Raw genomic sequence first — 22,752 nt, 5'->3', positions numbered from 1 at the left:
AGAGGTAGAGTTCACAGGATATCATTGTTTCCCTTGGTGGAGAATTCCAGAACCAGGGAACATAGATTCAAGGTAAGTGGCAGAAGGTGCAGAGGGGACATGAGGAAGAACTTTTTTACACAGAGGGCAGTGGGAGTCTGGAAGTTGCTGCCTGAGTTGGTGGTGGAGGCAGAGCCCCTAAACTCTTTAAAAATGTACCTGGATGTGCACCTTAAGTGCAGTAAGCTGCAGGGCTATGACCGGGTGCACGAAGGTGGGATGAGAGAGGGCACCTGGGTGACCTTGGGCTGGCATGGACAAGATGGGTGAATAGCCTCCTTTTGTGCTGTAACTTTTTTATAGTTCTGTGGTTCTGTGAGTCAAATGAATTCATGGAATTATTATTTTTTAAATGTAGATGAAACAGCAGGATTTGTCCGTGGTTGGCCTTCGAGATATCTCAGTGAGTTCAGAGTTCCGACGGTCATTTTTTTGTCCTTGATGCCACAATGGACCAATTCATGAAGTGAAAGTGACCGAGAAAAGATGAAGAACTCGAGGTTGGATGCTAAATTTCTGCTTCTTTTATACGTGATGCAACTTTCAGGAAAACAAGTGAGTGAGGGTTCAGTACAATTTTTTTGTGCCATTTATGAACTAGAATCATGAGCCTGATTATAAGTGAATAACGCTTCTCATTCAGTAGCCAGGATTTGATATTAAGGTGGCAAAGAGGACTGTCACAAAATGAAGGAATTGTGACTTGAGTATAACGGGCAGGTTGCATATTGAGAGAATAGAATCCCTCACAGTTCATGACATGAGAACTGTGCATTGTACATGCAGTCAGTGGCACCTTGCGCCATTGAATAACCTACAATCTACAAACTCTGGCGGTAGGTTCGTAGGCTTGTCCCTGGGAAGAGGAAGTGAGGGAAAGCTTTGTGTAGAGAGCCCCTTATTCAGCAGTGTACTGCAAACTGCAAGATGTTACTTTTATCTCCAGCATCTTTTCTACTACTTTCTCAGTAGTAGGTGAACGCATGTCCAATATTTGTTGTGGTATCATAATCTTTGATCACATAATACCGTTTCAGAGACTAAATGCTGACACTGGGACTGAATCGTGTGAGTTCTATGACCCCAAAAGCGGTACCAGTCCCAGAGCAATTCAGGACATCTTAATGGGTTGGCATAGGCGCCACGTGGAACTAGTGCAATTCCAATGTACACTGGCGCATGACTCGCAGGTGTCGAGATTGGCACTCGAGCGCCTGACAAACAGGAGCTGCAATAGGTGCAAAGCAAATTACTGCGGATGCTGGAATCTGAAACGAAAGGGAAAATGCTGGAAAATCTCAGCAAGTCTGGCAGCATCTGTAGGGAGAGAAAAGAGCTAACGTTTCGAGTCCGACCAGTGGCGCTAGGTTCACAATGGCGTGCGCAGCCGCATGGCTGCCTTACAGGTTGCGGAAATGGTAGTCCATGCCCCCCCATGCCGACCCCACGCCCACCTCTTGGCTGCTCCCCGCTACTGTCCCTGGCCTTGCCAGAAACCCCCCCCCCCCCCCCCCCCCCCCCCCCCCCGGCCAGCGGCACAACTGTCAGCACACTATAGCGAGGTTGGGCACTTATCGTAACCCCTCTCTCTCCCTCAGCAGCCACAGCGCCGGTTTCCCGATTTTAAGTACTACAAGTGGCAGAGTGTTTAGCATTGCTGCCTCACATCACTGTCTGTGTGGAGTTTGTATGTTCTCGTTCTCCCCGTGTTTGCGCAGGTTTCCTCAGTGTGCTCCGGTTTCCTCCCACAGTCCAAAAATAAGCAGGTTACGTGGATATGCCATGATGAAATTGTCCCTTAGTGTTCAAAAGGTTGGGTGGGGTTATTTGGTTACTGGGATAAGGTGGGATTAGGTAAGGTGTTCTTTGAGAGGATTAGTGTAGACACGATGGATCGAATGGCCACCTTCTGCACTGTAGTGATTCTATGATTCTAAGTGGACCTCATCATCAGTAATTCGTCCTGGCAGAGCATCACGGGGGCCCCGTAAATTGCTGGGTCGGGTCCGTTAATGATAGGCCATCTATGTTTACTGTATAATTTTCATGCCCATGTCGGCATGCAGCATGGAATGCATTCACGCTGCTGTCGAGGCACCGGAGCATGGCATTCCGCCGGGCGCCCGATGCCGGCCTTGATTTTTGGCTGATGCGCAATTCTCCGTCCGATCACGTTTCTTGATTCCAGCGCGGCTGGATGGAGAATCCAGCCCATTGTGTGACAGAATTCTATTGGGCAATGTTCATTTGGGACATGACAAATCTAAACTCACATGGTCACAAAAATTCCAAGACAGTCCGTGAATGTGATTTGTTTTCCAGTTGTCATGTCAGCGACAGTGAATGTCTTCTTTGGGTGGGATTGCCAATTGAATGTCAAAGAAAAGAATATTTGTTTATCGACTAGTTTTTAACGTTAGTTAATAATATATGCCCCAGTCCTGCAGAGATTACACGCAAACCATCAGAAGATATTGAAGTAGATTTTATTGCAACCATAAGCAAACCATAAGAAATTTGATCAACATCATACAGAGAATGAAACACCAATTTGTGTAAATAGTCAGAATTGTAGCTCAACATTTTTAAGCAATATCTGATTTTCAACCCAGGGTCTTAAACTTTCCCACAGCTGCCATTTATGGTGACAACAATAAAACAGTCAAACAACTATCACAAAGTAACAATGCTTTTTAAATATGTCAAAACATTTGAAGATTGTTCTAAGTGCAAATCTGTAAAATCTCAAAACTGAGATCCAAGCTGGGAAAAGTCTGAGAGTGATTTTTGGACTTGTTTTGCTTGTGATAGTTTCTGATTCTTTGAGCAATGTAGATACAGCCAATCGCCAATCCACAGGTTTGGTTTCTTTTCATTCTAAATCTGGCATTACACACAGAAATTCAGCTCCCCTAAAGAGAAGATAGGTAAATCCCAAAACACAAGATAAATCTATCCCAGATAATTTGCTTTCTTGTTTTGCAGACAGGCCAGATACAATTTTATAACAGAGGGTGCCTAGGTGGGCCAGAGGGATGCACAGACTGATGGAGTTAAGAACAAAGCCCATATAATGTACACGGGATCACCTGGAACTCACCAGCTCTAAATTTGTTGTTAATATCTCCGCAGACACACATTGTTGGGTTTGATCATAATCTGAGAAAGTCTGCAGTTACCATTGCAAAAGCCATACCAGTAGATTGCTTTTGAATTCAAGTTAACCCTGTAACAGCTGTTATACCAGAAGCCACCCCTGGCAGAACTTGCACAGTTTGACGCTGACAAATCCTGGTCTCGGTCGACTGTTGAAAACTTCATGTTATCATGTACACCGCTCTTCAGAGTTCCAATCAAAGCATTACCTGCATTTCCGGAGTATCGACCTAAGCTCAATTGGTAACCATTTCTTTCATTCGCAATAGCAAATGAGTCATAATAGGCAACACGCTCTTTGTTACGAGAATCACAAATTAAGAACATTACTTTGTAATTTCCCTGACTTATGATCTTAAATATATATTCATTTCCCAGCCAATGATCCTGAAGGATATTGCCAAACCCATACTTGTAGGCTGTCCAATATTCCTTCCAGGTAATTTTAGAACGCCAAGTGTTCTTTTGAATCACGGTCCATCCACCACCATATCTGCTCAATTGACAATACACAACAAGTGGAGGGGACCCAGTAGGCTTGATGACGTGAAGTCCACTTCTACCTCGGACAGCACTGCAATCCTTGGGATAACCTGCAATATGGAAGATAGTTTGATTGATTTATTGATGAAAGGAGAGAGGGTTGAGGAAAGGGGATGGGGAAGAGTGGTGGAGGAAAGTGCAGAAGAATGGAAAGAGGTGAGAGAGAGACCGGAGATGACTGAAAGTAGATAAGTAGGAGGAAAAGGCAAAGCGAAGGAGTGAGTGAGAAAGAGGACCAAGTGTGGGAGAGATGAGGAGGAATGGGGACAGAATAAAAAGTGGATGGGATAGGGAGAGAGTGGGGAGCAACCATCAAGGGACAGGAGGTAGGCGAAAGTTGGGTGGGGAAAGAAACAGTAAATGATGAGGATGGATGGAGGCAGAGACGGGGACAGGGTCAGGATGGAGGGGGACAGATTGTACAAGAAGGGTAGGAAAATTGTAGAAGGGGAAATGAGGGCAGGGAAGTGTAAATGAATGGGAAATGAGGGAAGGGATCAGGATAGAATGGGGAAGAGAAATAACAAAGAATGATGAGGTGAAAAGAGGACAGAACAAAGGAATGAGCAGAAAGGAGTGTGGAATGGGAAATGCGGGAAGAGAGGTGAGTTGAAATGGAAGGGAGATGCCAAGACCATGTAGGAGGTGACCAAAGGAGATGAGGTGAAAGTGGAAAGGGAGAGTCTATCTCAAAAACAATCTGCAGCCTATTTAATCAAATGGGGAAGGGGCTGTCGGTATTAGTTTGGACCTCAGTGGACAGTTGAATGCCAGTAAAAGTTTTCGCTGAAAGGTCAGGACTCAATTTGTGTATCACCAATGGGGATTACCGTGGTTTCATATTCACAAACCTATCCCTGGCCAGGATTTTAACTAGAGTAGATGTTTTTTCAAGTTCCAGGAAATAGTGGCTACAGAAATCTGTGTCACATAACTTAGCGCTATTTGCCCAGTCAGACAACCGACTCACTATTCCTTCATCCAACCTATTAATATACACGGTAAAAGCTAAGAACCAAGCACAGAACCCAGGGAAACCCCACTCACTATATTCCTCAATTTAATGAACATTTCCTTAATTCATACTCTCGCTCCTATAGTGTGAAAGATTAATAGCTTTTGGTGAGTGATGAGGGGATACAAGGTAAGGGATAGGATGCAATTTCTGAATGTTGGCATCACCCCATGTGGGCAGTGATCTTTGTGGGTACAGTGCATTCCTTTATTTCAAAGAGAATTGGCGTCAGCCTGAGCACTCGCGATTCTGCGGATAGTCACTGTCATTTTTAATCATCTGAGAAAGATATTGACATTTACTAGTGATGCTCTATATCTGCTGTGTTAATCCTCCTGTTCCATTTAGCAGGAGGCTCCCAGCAATTTAAGGAGTGTCTTAAAGCAGGAATGTGAGGTAGGAAAGCAGAGTGGTGGACGGAATGATTTCCAGAGCTTGGGGAAAATTGAGGCACAACCACTAATGGTGAAGCAATTAGATTGGGGATGCAAGAGGCCAGACTTAGAGAATTTTAAAACCAAGACTTGGTGCAAATTAACACACAGGCAGCAGGGAATTGGATGGCCTCAAGTTCATGGAGGATATACCAGCCTCGCGTGGGTGGAATAACCAAGTCGGGGGGTAACACTGTGAATAAGAGTTTCCACAGGCGATGAGGTGAGAATGGGGCCAAGCCAGCCAATGTTACTGAGGGGGAAATAGGTAGTCTCAGTGATGGTGGAAATATAAAGTCAGAATCTCATATTAGGGTTAAATGTGCCACTAATATAGCAAATAAACTGCCTTAATCTTACTGCTGCCAAGGAGAGCGATGGAGTCTGACTCTATTCTCACAATTGCTTTTGGGTCAAGCCAGCCAATTTTGGTGATTAATCTTGAACAAAGATCTTAAAGAAAAATAATTGAGCTAATTTTCTAACCAGGATCCCATATACTAACCAGATCGAGGTCTTATTGGGATACCCCTGGTGAACCTTTCTTCAGCAGGTAACATGTGCAGGTTGGTTATTTTCTCTTCACAGTTTGCAGCACCCATTGCAAGAAGAATGATTGCAGTCAGGACACAACCTGAGATTTACAAAACAAACAGCATTACCAATCATGAGACAGTTACAACAACCGGACAGAGACATACTGTGCAAGAACCAGAAAGGGAGAGCCATACTATGAGTTAAGCTGTAACAGTGCGAGCTTTGGAGAGAGGCACAATGCAAGATGCAGGAAGGTGGGAAGACAAAGTTAAAATTGAAGGGCAATAGTCAAGAGAGAACCAGTGATTGGGTGAAGCAGAGAGAGTATAGGGGGATTTTAACCCCCAAAAAATGGGAGAGTGGGAGGTGGGTGAGATGGACATTTTTGAAATCTCAAACCCAGTCCCAGCCCGCCTACGACCTGTCCATGTTGGTTTAATGGAGGCTGGACAAGGAGCTGTTTACAATTTTGCAGCTAGCAGATGGGTTAGATATTCAAATACTACAATGAGTGCAGGTGCCTTATTTTTACCTTCCTGTAACTTTTTTAAACTGAACCGTCAATAGGTCAGTGTCTTTACAGCACTGCTGATGGGCCAGGAGGAGCAGGCAAACTGCCCCCTGGTCTGCCGACCTCCTTGCTTAGGGTCAGACTCCACCACTCCCCCTCACCTCTATCAAGGACTGGAGACTCTTCCACATCAACGGTCAAGCTCCCACAAGCAGCTGCAGACTCCAACCCTGCAACTGTGGCATGCTCTGGATGGATCCCTGTCTCACTAGAATGTTTGAATTAAGACCGTGTTAGATAGATTCTTGATTGATAAGAGTGTAAAAGAGTATATGGGGTAGAGGGGAAAGTGGAGTTGAGGCCACAATTCTATCAAATGGCAGAGAATTTGAATGGCCGAATGGCCTCCACCTATTCTTAATTCATATGTTCACTCGTCTGTTTATATTAGCCCATCAATCAGGCTGACTTCTAAGCAGGATTCAAAAGAATAATCATGTTGTGGATTGGAAGCTGAGAAATGTGAGCAGAAACCTGGACTTCTGGGTTTCCTGATCGAAAGCCTACATTCCATGTTCAGAAAGCCCCCCTGAGCGGTCCCAGGTGAATTTCTCAACATCGGAATATTCGGCCCAAAGAGATTCCAATGAGATATAGATAGGTTAAGTGGGTGGACAACGGTTTTGGCAGTTGGAATCCAATGTGGAAAGGAAGAATAGAAAGGGAAAGTTTTATTGAAATGGAGAATTATGGAATGGTTTCCCGGAGGGGTCGCTGAAAAACCGTGTTGGACTCTGTGAGAATCGGTTAACAGTAACTGGCAGCTGCGAAAATCGATCTTGTAAAGTTGTTTCCACGTTCCTCAGAATGCTGAGGCACTGGGGGGTCTCTGACCTTGCACACAAAACGTTAGCATACGGGTCCAGCAAACAATTAGGAAAACAAATTAAATGTTGAACTTTATCCTAAGAGGGCTGGAATATAAATTAAGATAAGCATGTCACAACTGTACAGGACAGAGCACTGTGTATGGTTTTGGTCTTGTTATTGAAGGGGTTTTCTTAAAGGGACAGAGATGAAGAGGAATTTCTTCTCAGGGAGTTGTGAATCTTTGGAATTCTCCACACAGAGCTGTGGAGGCTGAGTAATTTAATAAATTAAATGCTGAGATAGACAGCTTCTTGAATCACAGGGAAGTCGGAGATTATGGGGAAAAGGCAGAACAGGTCTGAACAGGCAGGAAAGTGAAGTTGAGTTCAAATTCAGACTTGCTGAATTCAGTTCAGACTTGCTATGACATTATTAAATAGTAGAGGGAGTGTGAGGGGCCTTATTGATCTACTCCTGCTCCTATTTCTTATGTTCCTCAGACACGCTGGTAACAGATGTCCAGCCCTCCCCAAAATCTCCCGAAACCTGATCTCCTCCAATCATATCTCCTCCTAGAAGGGCCTGTACTGCGCTGTAATGTTCAATGTTCTATAACCTTCTAAATCCACATGATCTTTCCATTCCCCCCCAATATCTCTCTGGTTTTCCCGTTATGTCTTCCACCTATGACACCACCCACCAACCAACCCTCACATTTGATGATCTCCTTCCCAGAGTCTCCTTCCCTGGTTCCACCTTTGATGAGTTCCCTCCACCTCTCCCCCCATTCCCCCCAATCTCTGCCTCTTCACCACCGATGTACCTACCTGCTCGTCAGCCGACATCCTGTGCCTGTCAGTCAGGCTTGGGAGAACAAATTAAAAGAAGCCCTGGAGGTTAAGCTCCACAGCTTTTGAGGAAATGTGCATTTCCAGATTTCCCAATAGAGCACTCCCTCTGCTTCCAAATACATGACTCAGTAATTATTGAGGCCAGGTAAAAGAGAAAGAAATAATGTATGTCAGGAAGAGAGAAGTCAAGACCGGTAGAAAGAATGGAGTGAGAAAGAAGGAAAAGTGAGTTGGTGAAAGTATAAAGAAGGCAGCCCGAGAGAGAATGAAGTTTAATCGGTTAATGGGCTAAATTAAATCTGTAGATTAGATGAAATGCTCCTATTTTGCTTTATCATTCTTAAATTTAAATTTTAAATACAAAGATGTGGTTTGGCCATGGAGGAGGGGCCCAAAAACAAGAGGGAGGGGGCAGAGTCACAAACAACACACTGGGCGACTCACGCGAGGGCCAACACAAAGTGCCCAAATAGGGTGGGATGGCCAGATAAGGCGCGCAGCCGCAGTGAAGGGAGGGAGGCAAAGACAGGTAGACAGCCAGAAAGTTGCAGGCTGAATCATGTATGTACCTACACACGTCTCACTCTGCCCCCCCCCCCCCCCCCCCCCGCCCCAACAACCACCAACACCCCCAAGAAGAAATCTGTATATATACACAAACTTTGACTTTATCAGATGATGGAATTATGTACCATAAAATATGAAAATTAATAAGATTTTTAAAAAAAGACATGGTTTGCTCAGGATTCTGCTTTAGAACAGCTTTCATTGTCTCCGGCAGTTTCATTCTGAGCAGCAGAGAAAGCTGGTCAGATGCAGTGGTAACAATTTCCCTGTTCTAATCCTTTAACAGTTTGTGTGATTTGAACAACAAGCCAATGTCTCTTATTTTGTGCTACTCCTAGTCTCCATTTCTGTTCTCCTGCACTCACAAGCACCTGTCACTTTGGCCAAATGGTCATCCTTTATATCTGGGCCTAGCGAGTATATTCAATAGGTTATCCGTTGTGGGCACTTAAGCCCTTCCTGATTCTGTCCTTGTTGATATTTACACTCACTTACCAGTTGGAGCACAAGTGTCGGAACAACTGATAATGGTCTTTCTGACCCTGGGCATTTGGAGCTACTTACAGTGCTTACTGCCATCTAGGTTTCTTGGTTCTGATTGCTACGTTGCAAAGTGCTTTCATGTGGGGATGTTGGTAAGGGTAGAATTGGTATTGACTGATGCACTGCTCAATCAAATACCCTGCTGCTATTCATTATATAGATGGGCACAGGAACATGTCCTCTTGGGGTGAAGTTCTGAGGGCCACTGTGAACCTGCAGAAATGTACCCTGCAAGAGTCAGCATCTTGGAGAGGACAATACTGGAAACAAAATAAACTCAACATTAAGAATGTTTTTGTTTAGCAGAAAGCATCGAAACTCAGACTCACCCATTTTAGTCGCCATCCTGCCTCAAACAGCGCAGACTAAAGTCAGCACTGAAATCTCTGTATTTATGCTGAGACAAATGTATTTGCATAGACACACCCACACAGTGCTTCCAGCAGTCTGCACAATACGCACACTTGAATTTGGTAATTTGATATTGACACTGGGCAGAACGCACTAAACATTATTTTTTTAAAGTAGAATGTCCGATTAATTCTTTAAGCATTGTAGCCATGAACACCAGATTTTTCCCATCCATCTCTGGCTTATATTGGCCCAGTTTCAGAGTACCAGAGCAGTTACCATTCTCCAAGTAGACTGTGCCTTGTCAGCACTTGAGTGCTAAACCTGCAGGTTTTTGGTTCGCATTTGCAGGCAAGTTGAAATTGGCAATTAGGACCAGAATTACATGTTAAACCCGGGGCGCAATTCTCCTCCCCCCCCCCGCCACGCCGGGTGGGAGAATCACGGGGGTCCCGGGCGAGTCCCGCCACGCTGCCCTGGCACCCGCACGCGATTCCCCCACCCCCCCAAAACGGCGCACCGCGATTTATGGCAGGCCGCTCGGAGAATCGCTGCTCGGCGTTTGTAACGGGCGAGCGGCGATTCTCTGGCCCGGATGGGCCGAGTGGCCTTCCCAATACGACTGGTTCACGCCGGCGCCAACCACACCTGGTCGCTGCCGGCGTGAACATCGTGCGAGTGCTGCGGGGGCGGCCTGTTGGGGGGGGAGGGAGGGAGGACCGTGCATGGGGGGAGCGCTCAGAAGGGGTCTGGCCCGCGATCAGTGCCCACCGATTGACGGGCCGGCGTCTCTGAAGGGCGCACTCCTTTCCTCTGCCGCCCCGCAAGATTACTCCTCCATTTCTTGCGGGGCGCCCACGAGTAGGACGGCAACCACGCATGCGCGGCTGGTGTAATTTACGCGGTGCCGCTTTTACATGGCACAATGGCCTGGCGCGCGTAAATAACGCGGCGACGCTCTTCGCCCCCCAGGGGTGGGAGAATAGGGGGCGAGGAGCGGCCTCCGACGCCGGAGTGAAACACTCCGCTTTTCACTCCGGCGTCGGCACTTAGTCTCCCGATGGGAGAATCCCGCCCCCTGACTTTCAAACATTTGTCTAACACTCCACCCGTTCAGTGCCTGAATATTTGACCAAAATAACCCTCACGGAGTGTTAAAGGAGGTTTCAGAACCGGCGAGGTGGTTATAATTGAGAACGTTGCAACTTTGTAATCTTCCTCTTCTCTGAAGTAGTTGACATTTTTAATAGATCATCTCCAGGAAGAAGGAATTAGTGATTAAGCTTAAATAGAGAATAGAGCAACTTGGATGCAATTCTATTGCAGGGTAAATTTAAGATGTGTTCGACTGATTTAATTTCTATATTGTTATACCTTGGTGTATGTCATCCATATTTATTGATATATTGCATTTGTAAACAAGGTACAGAGTTACTGGGCAGATTAGGGCCTTAAAAGAGATAGCAAATTAGATATACGTTGGTGTTGACTTGCATATTCTTGCGCCACTTTTCACCTGAATTTATGTAACACAGGATAAGCAAAACAAGATTAGAACCTGTGAACAGTGACTGTGATTGCGAGGACATTGGTTTCCCAGTAAAACAAATAGCATAAATATATAAATCTTGATACCAGGCTGGCAAGCCTCAATGCAAAGCATGAGCATGAGCATAATGCCAGTGATCCACAGGACTGGGTGTGAATACAAGGGCAATGGTTCTGAATACTAGGTTCAGATTATAGATCTATAGATTACTCAAATGGCAATAATGGAAATTTTGGAAATTGCAAGAATGTGCTATATATAGGACTGAATTAGCAGAAAGGCAGAACAGGATTAGTGTCCACCACTTTGCAACTATGGGGCATAGTATATTGTGATATTATTTGCTTTATTCTTAAGACTGTGGGTCAGGATTTCCCAGCCCCATGCACCGCTGGGATCAGCCTGTCCTGCCAAAAGTCATTGGGCTTTTGGCTGGGCCACCACACCCCCTACAATTTGTTGTCACTCCACAACTGGATGGAAAATTCTGGTCTGTGCTAATCTTTCTGTGGGTCAGCTGTTTGATGCGTTTTACAATGAGTTTTTGTTTTAATGGGTTGGAGACATTATGGAGTTGGATTGTGCTGAGGACCAAGGCTATTTTTATTATTCAAGTGAGGGCCATAATTGTTAATAAAGATATTAGAGGACATAGCAGCCTGGATGGAACGTTTCCTGATGGACAGAATGGTAAAGAAAGAACAAAGAAAAACAAAGTACAGTACAGGAACAGGCCCTTCGGTCCTCCAAGCCTGCACCGACCATGCTGCCTGTCTAAACTAAAATCTTCCACACTTCCGGGGTTCGCATCCCTCTTTTCCCATTCAGTTCAAAAACAGCCATTTGCCACTGCTCGCTTTTTCTCTCAGCCAACTTTGTATGCATGCTGCCTCAGTCCCTTTTATTCCATGAATTTCAAGTGAGGCAATTAACATTTTCCCGAAAGAACTTGCATTCCTTCTTATTTTAGAAGTAAAATTCCCATTTCAATCTGTTGAATTAATAGCTGGGTATTGGTGATCAGTCATTAAATTTGGCGCTTTCTGATGGAATCCCTGCTTCTGACGCGATATCAGATGACCTAAATCCACAGAGAACCCCCCCCCCCCCACCTCACATCAATGTACCCCCCCCCCCCCCCCCCCCCCGGGCTCCCTTTAGGGCCCGTCCATGTGCACACTGCCCCAGCACAGATGGACTGCCAGTTTGGCACTGTGCCAACCTGGCAGTGCCACACTATGCAAGGGGATATTGCCAGGACACTGCCCAGGCATGTTACTCCCCCCGGGGGCTATACTTACCTCTGCCCCCCTCTATTGTCTCACACATTGGCACAATCTGAATATTTAGTGAGATATATTTAGTAAAGATATAGGGTAAGTGGATAATGGACTGGAAAAGGGCAAGCGATGGAGACATCAGGTTCACTGCTGCTGTAGATTGATATAATATAGATAATTTGGATTTGGCATTATGAAAACAATCTTCAAGTTCGCTCATGACACAAAAATTGAAGCCTGGCAAATAGGAAGATTGTAAGGACTTCAGGAAGGTGTAGACAAGTTTAACAGATTTTGCAGATGCCAATGAATAAGCGCATCAGTGAGAAATAAAACATTTTGGAGAAATTATATAAGAATAGGAAAATTAGTTGCTTACAGAACCTGAGTGCTACTGAAAAAAGAGACATACTGTCAAAGCTTTTCACCTTGCACTCATCAGGACAGTTGCAAGAATGCCAAATTTCGAAGGAAAAACAATTTATACTGTTTTGGCTATTGGGCTCTGTTAGGTCGAAATGTTGTCCTGGCAAAAACACCAGGGAGCTATTGTCCCCACGCTTTCATTTATTAAAAGAGGTGCAATATCTAGGCATATTCCATTTGCCTGCAGAGGACAATCCCTACACATGGATATATGTAGTTTCCAGCGAGTATTACGTGAGCTACACAGTGAGCCTGACTGATAATCTTAGTGTTAGTGTAACACTTAGCACATTTGGGATTGTTCAGCAAATGCTGCCTGATCGGGGAATCACATCTGATGCAAGACATTTTTATAAGCATTGGTTAGCTGAGTGCGGCTAATACTTTGCCTATTGCAAACAGCAATGCTGTTTGATATGCCCCCTACACAATTGTTGGGAAGTATGGTCCACATACCTGGCATCGTACTGGAACTGAAATTTATATACCACATTATTCTTTGCACGATGGGCAAAATGTGTTTCTGGAATGATGTCTGGATTCTGTTAGCTGAAATTGCCACTCGTGCTTCTACTCCTTCGTATCTGCATGAAATGGCAAGCTCCATCTGTTACTCAAACCTTTGCAATACTTTACTCTTCTCGGGCAATGTAAGGTATACTGGGCACTTTTCAGGTCTATTTCGGCATCAAGCTTGCCCAGTGATGAAATGGTTCAAGTATTATTTACAAAATTGACAATAGGGCCAATCTTGTGTTATATAGAATTGTTGGAATGCCAATGCATATATTAACATTAGGTTTGTGGTAGACAGTAGGAGGGAATGCATTAGTGGATGTCTCAGCTGGCTAACCATATTACTGGTGAGATCTGGTATGTTACTTGGGACAGTCAACCATTAGCAAAGTATGAAGGAAAAATTAACTCCCTCAAACTGTTTTACCCCCTTCCCCACTTCTAAAACCCTCGATCCTTCTCTTTGACTGTCTCGTTTGTTTCTCCCCACGCTTCTCTCCTCCAATGTTTAATGTTTACTATTTTGCCCTTCAAATGTTTAGGTTAGTCCTCTTTGGAAAATGCGGTTGAAATTATTGTTATCTCGTTACCTCAAAATGAATTCTTCATGAATCTACCAATTGCTATGTTGTTGATAGCCAATATTCTGATAGTAAAAGTTACTATTTACATTCAAGGTTCATACTCATTAAAGGTAATATGTAAAATGCTGGTTAAGACGGTCAGGATTAAGTTGAGCATAAATCAGGGATTGGGGGAGAAATTTATGTAGAAATGATCCGATGCAGACCACGTCTGTCCTCCAAACGGCCCCCGACCCACGCAAATCTAGCAACATTCTCCAATGATATCAACGGAGAAGTCCAGTGAGATGGCGATTTGCAACAAAGCCTGTTCTTGGGAGGACATTAGTCTGCGTCGTGTTGCTAGAAAATTAATTTCTCCCCCATTATACCCGAACCTGGTAGACTGCTTATACATGTAAGAGAGGGATTTTCCATTCAGGTTCATGAATAACGAGCTGGGTGGCGTAGTCAACAACACATTTGCATTTCAGTCAGGCACCACCCTTCATGGTCTTCTTTCAGGAGGCTGAAATCAATGAGGTATAATGTCACAGTGTAATAAATCTGTCACGGAAAATTGTCTGCCCTAAATTCTTTATTGAAGCAACATTCCAGTAACAAGGAAGACATTTCTGTTTTGATTTGAGGTTTTTTGTTGTGACAGGAAGGAAGGTTTTAAATAACTCATTGTCCCTCGGGTGAAGAAGTTTGAAATGTTTTGCAAGTTTTGTTATTTAAGTAATCATTACACAAGAATAGATTTATCTATACCGTAATTTTTTTTTAACAAGGTGCACAATTCCTGTCCCTCTGGTGTCGGGCTAATAGTGTCAAGCTCGACATCGTAGCTTTTCATTAACTTTAATTTCACAGATCACAGATTATTTCAAAACCTTTCATCTGCCATTTTCTCACATAGAACATAGAACATACAGTGCAGAAGGAGGCCATTCGGCCCATTGAGTCTGCACCGACCCACTTAAGCCCTCACTTCCCCCCGCTATCCCCGTAACCTAATAACCCCTCCTAACCTTTTTGGGCACTAAGGGCAATTTATTATGGCCAATCCATCTAACCTACACGTCTTTGGACTGTGGGAGGAAACCGGAGCACCCAGAGGAAACCCACGCAGACATGGGCAGAACATGCAGTCTCCGCACAGACAGTGACCCAGCGGGGAATCGAACCTGGGACCCTGGCGCTGTGAAGCCACAGTGCTATCCACTTGTGCTGCCGTGCTGCCCTTAAACATCATGAAAATCTGAAGGAGTCCTGCCGTGGGTCATCTTAATCTTGAAGGGAACCTGTGAGCAGGTACCACACACTCTGTGATTAGACAAAGAGAAGGAGGGATGGGAAATCAAAGTACTGGAGAGCTGATGACAACCAACACTGTGTGTTCTAATTCCTCAAGAACTTGTCAGCTAGTGTCATCAAGAAGATGAATAAAGTGGCTCCCAATCAGAAAATCTTGATATTTGCAGCATATTTCAATGTTTGGCATAATCAAGCAAAATAATTGGTTCAGCATTCTGCATTGATGAACTCAATGTTGAGGGTCTATCCAGAGCAAAGTTTGAGATCCTGTTGATCTTCGAACACTAATGATTGACATTCTCACTTACTTGTACCCAATCGATACGAGGTGCAAATAGAGGGATTCCACATGAAATTGTGACAATACGACAACAAATCTGATATGGCTTCTTGATTACTGAAGCTCAAGAAAGTCACGCACGGAAATGTTACAGGCACAGATGGACATTGGCGCATCACTTCAGAGCTTAGCCCAGTCACAGAGAGTCATGGCTGAGGGCGTCGAGAGCATGGCCCACTCACTGAGGGACATGTCCCAATCACAGAGGACCATGCCTGAGGTCTTCAGCACCATATTTCAGACAATGGCTGGCCTCCAGGACTGGCAGTGCCAGGTGACATCGAGGCCTCTGGAGCTCAGTGATCTGCCCCTCCATCCCATGAAGTAGCCCATGGCCCAGTGAGCACTGCAAGGGAGAAGGAAGCTTTGGAGGCCATCCTGGGCCTCCCATGGGGGAGACTCTGGAGATCTCCAGTCCATCAGAATCCCCTCCTCCTCACACTGGTACATCTTCTGGGCAGCAGGCAGAACAGATGACACGGGAGCACCTGTGACACCCGAATGTCAGCTGGAACCCTCCAGGTCCAGGCCCTCCATACAACGCCTGCCAAGGGCACGACAGGCCAGAAGGCGTGGAACGCAGCAGACTGCTTCCACTTCTGATGTGAATTCTGGACAGACATCTAGAAGGAGCAGAAGGCCAGGTAAGAGTAGGAAGGTAGAGGACCACTGAGTTGGCACAGATGCAGTCGCACAGAGTTAGTCAGGGGGAAGGGGACACTGAATGTAAATACTCACGATTGAATAAATATGCACATACACCGAAGTGCCGCTCACTCACTGCTTTCTTACAGGTGTGTGTGTTGGGGGCGGGGTGCTGTGTGGCGAGATGGGGAGGGTTCTCCTCATCGCACTCTGAACTTCCCACTGGCCCTCCAGCCTCACCCAGAAGGGACAGGCCATGAGAGCATCAGTCAGACTCAGTCTGGCATGACAGCACCTCCAGTCTATGAGCCCAAACCTCGAGCTCTGCCTGTGGCCCTGAAGAAAGTGCCCCCATCGCAAACTCAGGAATGAGGGAGGAGATCAGTGGTCTGTCATCAGAAAGGAAGGAGTCAGTCTTTCACAGATAATGCGGAGCACCAGTGCTGACCTCACAGCAGCGCGCCACCATTCTCCTGCTTTGAGAAGCCACCCACTGACAGTGCCAACCTAGGCCCTCATCCTGGTGTGATGTCAAGACAAACCTTGGGGGTGGGTGGGAGAACTGGTTGTGGGAAGGGAGAAAAGGTTGAAGAGAACGGCTGCCAAGTTTTAGAGAAAGGGGGGAATAGGGTGACGGGAAGGGGGGAACAAGGTTGATGGCAAGGAGAGAGCAAGGGATACGGGAAGAGGGAAACAACGTATTGGGCATTTCGGAGTTTAAGGATAAGGGGGTTATGGGGATAGAGCTGGTGGACAAAGAGCCAGCTTGTTGGAGAATCTGGAGTCGATGAAGTTCTTCCTGGTCCTCTGGTTCTGTTGGACCCTAGCCATGGCATGTCCAGCAGCCTCTGGGTCCTTCTCAGGCTCCACACCAACATGCTCTTCCCCCTCTGAGGTCACATGTTCCTTTTCCTCATCCAACATGTCGCCCCACTGCTGCGGCAAGTTTTTAAAAAAAATAATTTTTATTAAGATTTTTACAAAATATAAACATCACAACAATATTAACAGAACAACCGCGGTAAAAACCCAAGAACAACACCCACCCAACTTCAAAAGCAACTGCAAACAAAAAAACAAACAAAAAAACACCCCAACAACAAAAGGGAAAGAGATAACACCTGCCACATCCCACAAACCCATGTACACAGTTCTCCCTCCCACCGAACCAAACCCCCCCCCCCCGGGTTGCTGCTGCTGCCGGCCTATTTCCCTACCGTTCCGCCAGGAAGTCCAGGAAAGGCTGCCACCGCCTAAGGAACCCTTGTACTGATCCCCTCATGGCAAATTCACTGCTGCGGCAAATTGTGGAAGACACAGCATGCGATCACGATCTGCATTGTAGAGTCCCATTTGAAGCCTACTTGTGACAATAAGCGATTTTCATTTCATTTTCATTTCATTTCACTAGAGCGGTCCAGACACCAAACCCGCATTTTTGAAGACTACCGGGCAGCATGGTGGCATAGTGGTTAGCACAATTGCTTCACAGCTCCAGGGTCCCAGGTTTGATTCCGGCTTGGGTCACTATCTGTGCAGAGTCTGCACGTTCTCCCCGTGTGTGCGTGGGTTTTCTCCGGGTGCTCCGGTTTCCTCCCACAGTCCAAAGATGTTTAGGTTAGGTGGATTGGCCATGCTAAATTGCCCTTAGTGTCCAAAATTGCCCTTAGTGTTGGGTGGGGTTACTGGGTTATGGGGATAGGGCAGAGGTGTGGACTTGGGTAGGGTGCTCTTTCCAAGAGCCGGTGCAGACTCGATGGGCCAAATGGTCTCCTGCACTGTAAATTCTATGATACACCGCTCAGTAACACTCTGTGTTGCTGAGTGGGCTTCATTATATTGGCTTTGCACTTCAGTCTCCAACCTCCGCACTGGTGTCATTAGCCATGACCTTGGCGGGCAAGCCTTGTCTCCATTAGCCAACCCCTCATCCGAGGCAGAGGGTTGATTGTGCAGGGTACTGTGCAGAAAGCATACTTCACCAGGAGTGATTTCACAAAGAAATAGGGATATGGTATATTAAAACAAACTTTGTTATTAACACAGTATTAACATCTTTAACATCATGCCTGAAAATAGCTGACAATTACCTCTTAAACAATACTACTCAATACAGTGAATATAATACCCTTAATTTCTACCTTTATTCCCACTTAAGCAACAAGAAAATAGACCATTTCAGCTCTCAATCCACCTTAAATATCAATGGCAGAAATTAATACTTCCTTTACAGAGTTATTCTTTGTGAAGGAGATCGCTTGACACTGTTTTACAGAACAGATCTAACTCTGGTCCAAACCCCTGGAGAAACTCTGGCTGGATGTCTTCAAAAGCTGTTTCAACTGGCGTGTTTCAGCTCCCCCTTTTCCTCAGACAAGTCAGCACTGTTTCAGATATAGTTAGGGCGGGATTCTCCTGAATTCCCGCGATGGCCTGACGGCGGCGTAAAAAGTGGCATGAACCACTCCGGCGTCGGGCCGACCCGAAGTTGCGGAATCCTCCGCACTTCTGGGGACTAGGCTGGCACCGAGGGGTTCGCACCGCGCTAACCGGCGCCGAAGGGCCGGTGCGAGTTAGCGCATGCGCAGAACTGCCGGCGTGGTTCTATGCATGCGCAGACCGGTCGGCGTATTCTAGTGCATGCGCAGTGGGTTGTCTTCTCCGCGCCAGCCATGGCAGAGCCCTACAGGGGCCGGCACGGAAGGAAGGAGTGCCCCCACGGCACAGGCCCTCCCGCAGATCGGTGGGCCCAAATTGCGGGCCAGGCCACTGATGTGACCATCAATTCACAAGACACGTGGTTGGAAGTGAACAGTGGTTTTAATAGTCTTACAATAGAGCCTGCCTGCGACGAGGTGAACTGGCAGCAGGCTCACAACCGCAGATCTTTATACTTCCAGTTAGTGGGAGGAGCCATGGGCGGAGCCAAGGGTGGAGCCCAGTACAAACTCCTCATCTCCCCCTATGGGCAGAATCGCGCAATTGCTCATATACCGAGCTTACATAGACACAACACATACAATATAACAGTGTGAATTACGAGGAATGTGATTCACCACATTCACCCCCTGTAAAAAAAATCAAGTCCAGCGGGGGTGATGTGTCTACAAATTACAAATTGAGTTGATCCGGCGGCCGAGTCGTCCTCTGAGATCGACGTAGCACCGGGGTTGCAGCCTCTTCTGGTGGCTGGGTGGTGGCGGTTGGCGAGAAAACCATGGCGGACTCCGGCGGTGACTCGGTCAGAGCTTCGTATCCGACTGGTTCGACTGGTGACGGGGAGCGCCGGAAACCCAAAGGCGCGGGGGCGCGGAGCACGGGCAGAGAACCTGCAGGTGTGGGGGCGCCAGGCGCGGAGGGTTGGGAGGGGTATAGTGCGAGGGGTACCTCGGCGGAGGTAATGTCGGAGTTGGATCCTGCAGGCGCCAGGTCCCGGAGGGAAACAGTGTCCTGACGGCCGGCAGGGTACTCGATGAAGGCGTAGTGTGGGTTTGAATGGAGTAGGAGCACTCTCTCTACCAGTGGGTCAGTTTTTTGGGTCCGGACGTGCTTCCGGAGGAGAACCGTGCCCGGTGTCTTCAACCAGCCTTCAACTACCCCCATGGTAGTGCCCCTGGAAAAAGCAAATAGCTGCTCGTGAGGGGTCTGATTGGTGGCTGTACATTGGAGGGACCTAATAGCATGGAGCGCGTCGGGGGGTACCTCCTGCCAATGGGAGGTCGGGAGCTTTCTAGACCGGAGGGTCAGTAGGACGGTCTTCCAGGCCGTCACGTTCTCCCGCTCCACCTGCCCGTTGCCCCTGGGGTTATAGCTGGTAGTCCTGCTCGAGGCGATGCCCTTGCCGAGCAGGTACTGACGCAGCTCATCACTCAGAAAGGACAAACCCCTGTCACTGTGTACATAGCTGGGGAAACCAAACAGGGTGAAGATGCTGTGCAGGGCCCTAATGACTGTGTGGGAGGTCATATCGGGGCACGGGATAGCAAAGGGGAAGCGGGAGAACTCGTCTATTACGTTCAGGAAGTGCACATTCCTATTGGTCGAGGGGAGTGGCCCTTTGAAATCAATGCTTAGGCGTTCAAAGGGCCGGGAGGCCTTGACGAGGTGGGCCCTGGTCTATAGAAGTGCGGTTTGCACTCCGCACAGATCGGGCAATCCCTGGTGATGGCTTTTAACTCCTCGGTGGAGAAAGGCAGATTTCGGGCTTTGACGTAGTGGGCGAGCCGGGTGACTCCCGGGTGGCAGAGGTCATTGTGGATAGCTTTCAGGCGGTTGTCTTGCACGCTGGCGCACGTGCCGCGGGACAGGGCATCTGGGGGCTCGTTGAGCTTCCCTGGTCGGTACATGATATCGTACTTGTTCGATCCTTCACCGTAGGATCTGATCGTTTTTTATTTTGCCCCTTTGTGAGTTGTCAAACATAAAGGCAACCGATCTTTGGTCGGTGATGAGGGTGAACCTCCTACCTGCGAGGTAGTGCCTCCAGTGACGTATAGCTTCCACGATGGCTTGTGCTTCCTTTTCGACCGAGGAGTGTCAAAGTTCCGAAGCGGAGAGGGTTCGGGAGAAAAAGGCGACAGGTCTCCCTGCCTGATTTAGTGTGGCTGCGAGAGTGACCTCTGAGGCAACACTCTCTACCCGAAAAGGGACGGATTCATCCACCGCCCGCATGGCCGCTTTGGCGATGTCCTCCTTGATAAGAGTGAAGGCCTGACGAGCCTCATCCGATAGAGGAAAGAGTGTGGCCTTAAATAGTGGGCGGGCTTTGTCCGCATACTGAGGGACCCACTGGGCATAATAGTAGAAAAATCCCAGGCACCTTTTGAGGGCCCTGGGACAATGAGGGAGAGGGAGTTGTAAGAGGGGGCGCATACGGTCCGGGTCGGGGCCCAGGACTCCGTTTTCCACGACATAGCCGAGGATGGCTAGCCTGGTCGTGCGGAAAACGCATTTCTCCGTGTTATACGTGAGGTTGAGTTTCTGGGCAGTCTGGAGAAATTGATGGAGGTTAGCGTCATGGTCCTGCTGATCATGGCCGCAGATGGTGATGTTGTCCAAGTACGGAAACGTGGCCCGCAGACCGTACTGGTCCACCATTCGGTCCATTGCTCGTTGGAACACCGAGACACCATTCGTGACACCAAAGGGAACCCGGAGGAAGTGGGAGAGGCGCCCGTCAGCCTCGAACGGCATGTATTGGCGGTCCTCCGGGCGGATTGGGAGCTGGTGGTATGCAGACTTCAGATCCACCGTGGAGAAGACTTTATAATGGGCGATCTGATTCACCGTGTCTGCAATCTTGGGGAGGGGGTAGGCATCGAGGAGCGTGAACCGATTAATGGTTTGGCTATAGTCCACTACTATTCGGAACTTTTCCCCGGTCTTGACGACCACCACCTGAGCTCTCCAGGGGCTATTACTGGCCTCTATGATCCCCTTACGTAGAAGCCTATGGACCTCGGTTCTGATAAACACCCTGTCCTGCAGGCTGTATCGCCTGCTTCGAGTGGCTACGAATTGGCAGTCGGGCGTGAGATTGGCAAAAAGTGGAGGGGGGTCAATTTTTAGCGTAGCGAGGCTACAGATAGTGGGGGCAATGGCCCACCGAAGCTGAGTGTGAGGCTTTTGAGGTTGCACTGGAAGTCAAATCCCAGTAAGAGTGGGGCGCAGAGTTCGGGGAGCACGTATAGCTGGAAGTTAGCGTAGCTAGTGCCCTGGATCGTTAGACTCGCAGCGGTGCGCCCTTGGAGGTGAACGGAGTGTGAGCCCGAAGCGAGGGAGATAGTTTGCCATGCAGGGAAAATAGGGAGCGAACAGCGTCTTACCAGATCAGGGTGTACGAAGCTCTCAGTGCTCCCGGAGTCGAAAAGGCACGGCGTCCTGCACCCGTTGATTTTAACGGTCATCATTGAGTTGCGGAGGTGCTTTGGACGCAACTGGTCCAACGTGACCGCGCTGAGTTGCGGGTAGTCGGCGGCTCGATCAGCTGTGCTGGAGTGGCCCCGCGATGACTGCCCTCTGAGTTCATAGTCGTCGAGGTGAGTTTCAGAGTTTGAAGAGGATGGATCCCAAGATGGCCACCCCATGAGTCGCACATGGCCGGCCGCATGGAGGAGGATTGCCAGGATGGCCGCCCCCATGAGTCGTACATGTCGGGTGGGGGCGGAGTCGGCATACAGGCTGCAGCATTTTGGGGCCTGCGGGCCTGTGAGTTTTGGAAGCGAGTGCTTTGGGTTGCGGGAGAGCTTGGAGAGGGGGATTTCTTCACCAGGCAGATCGGGGCATAGTGTCCTTTGCGACCGCAGCTGCTGCAGGTCGCGTTGCGGGCCGGGCAGTGCAGCCGTGGGTGCTGGGGCTGTCCGCAATAATGGCACACTGGGGCTGCGTAGTGGGTGGGTGGCCGTGCGGCGCAGGCCTGGGGTAGTCGCTGGTCGGGGGCCCAGGATGGGGTCGCTTGGTCCACGGGGAACGAGGTGAGGCTGCGGAATGAGACCCCCATGGTGGTAGCCAATTCTACCGTGTCCTCTAAATTTTGGGCCCCTTTTTCAAGTAACCGCTGGCGCACATAGTTGGACCTGAGCCCTGCCAAGTACACATATCTGACGGCAAGCTCCATATGCTGTTCGGCTGATACAGCTTGGTAATTACAGTCCTGAGCTAAAGTTTTTAATTCCCGCACAAATTCATCCAACGACT

At 47.7% G+C, this 22,752-nt stretch overlaps 1 protein-coding gene across 1 annotated transcript; it reads right to left on the bottom strand.

Moving 5' to 3' along the window:
• Positions 1 to 2,508: 2,508 nt before the first annotated feature.
• On the bottom strand, positions 2,509 to 9,448 carry LOC119975042 (fibrinogen-like protein 1-like protein). The gene is made up of 3 exons (XM_038814505.1): positions 9,396 to 9,448; positions 5,693 to 5,821; positions 2,509 to 3,788 (listed from the first exon to the last, which is right to left on the bottom strand). The coding sequence occupies exons 1-3, from the start codon at positions 9,409 to 9,411 to the stop codon at positions 3,157 to 3,159; spliced, it is 777 nt and encodes a 258-aa protein (XP_038670433.1). The 5' UTR covers positions 9,412 to 9,448; the 3' UTR covers positions 2,509 to 3,156.
• Between the last annotated feature and the right edge of the window lie 13,304 nt (positions 9,449 to 22,752).

The sequence above is a fragment of the Scyliorhinus canicula genome, chromosome 12 (genome assembly GCF_902713615.1).
Source record: "Scyliorhinus canicula chromosome 12, sScyCan1.1, whole genome shotgun sequence".
NCBI classification, from domain to species: Eukaryota; Metazoa; Chordata; class Chondrichthyes; order Carcharhiniformes; family Scyliorhinidae; genus Scyliorhinus; species Scyliorhinus canicula.
This window is presented reverse-complemented; position numbering and strand designations above follow the sequence as displayed.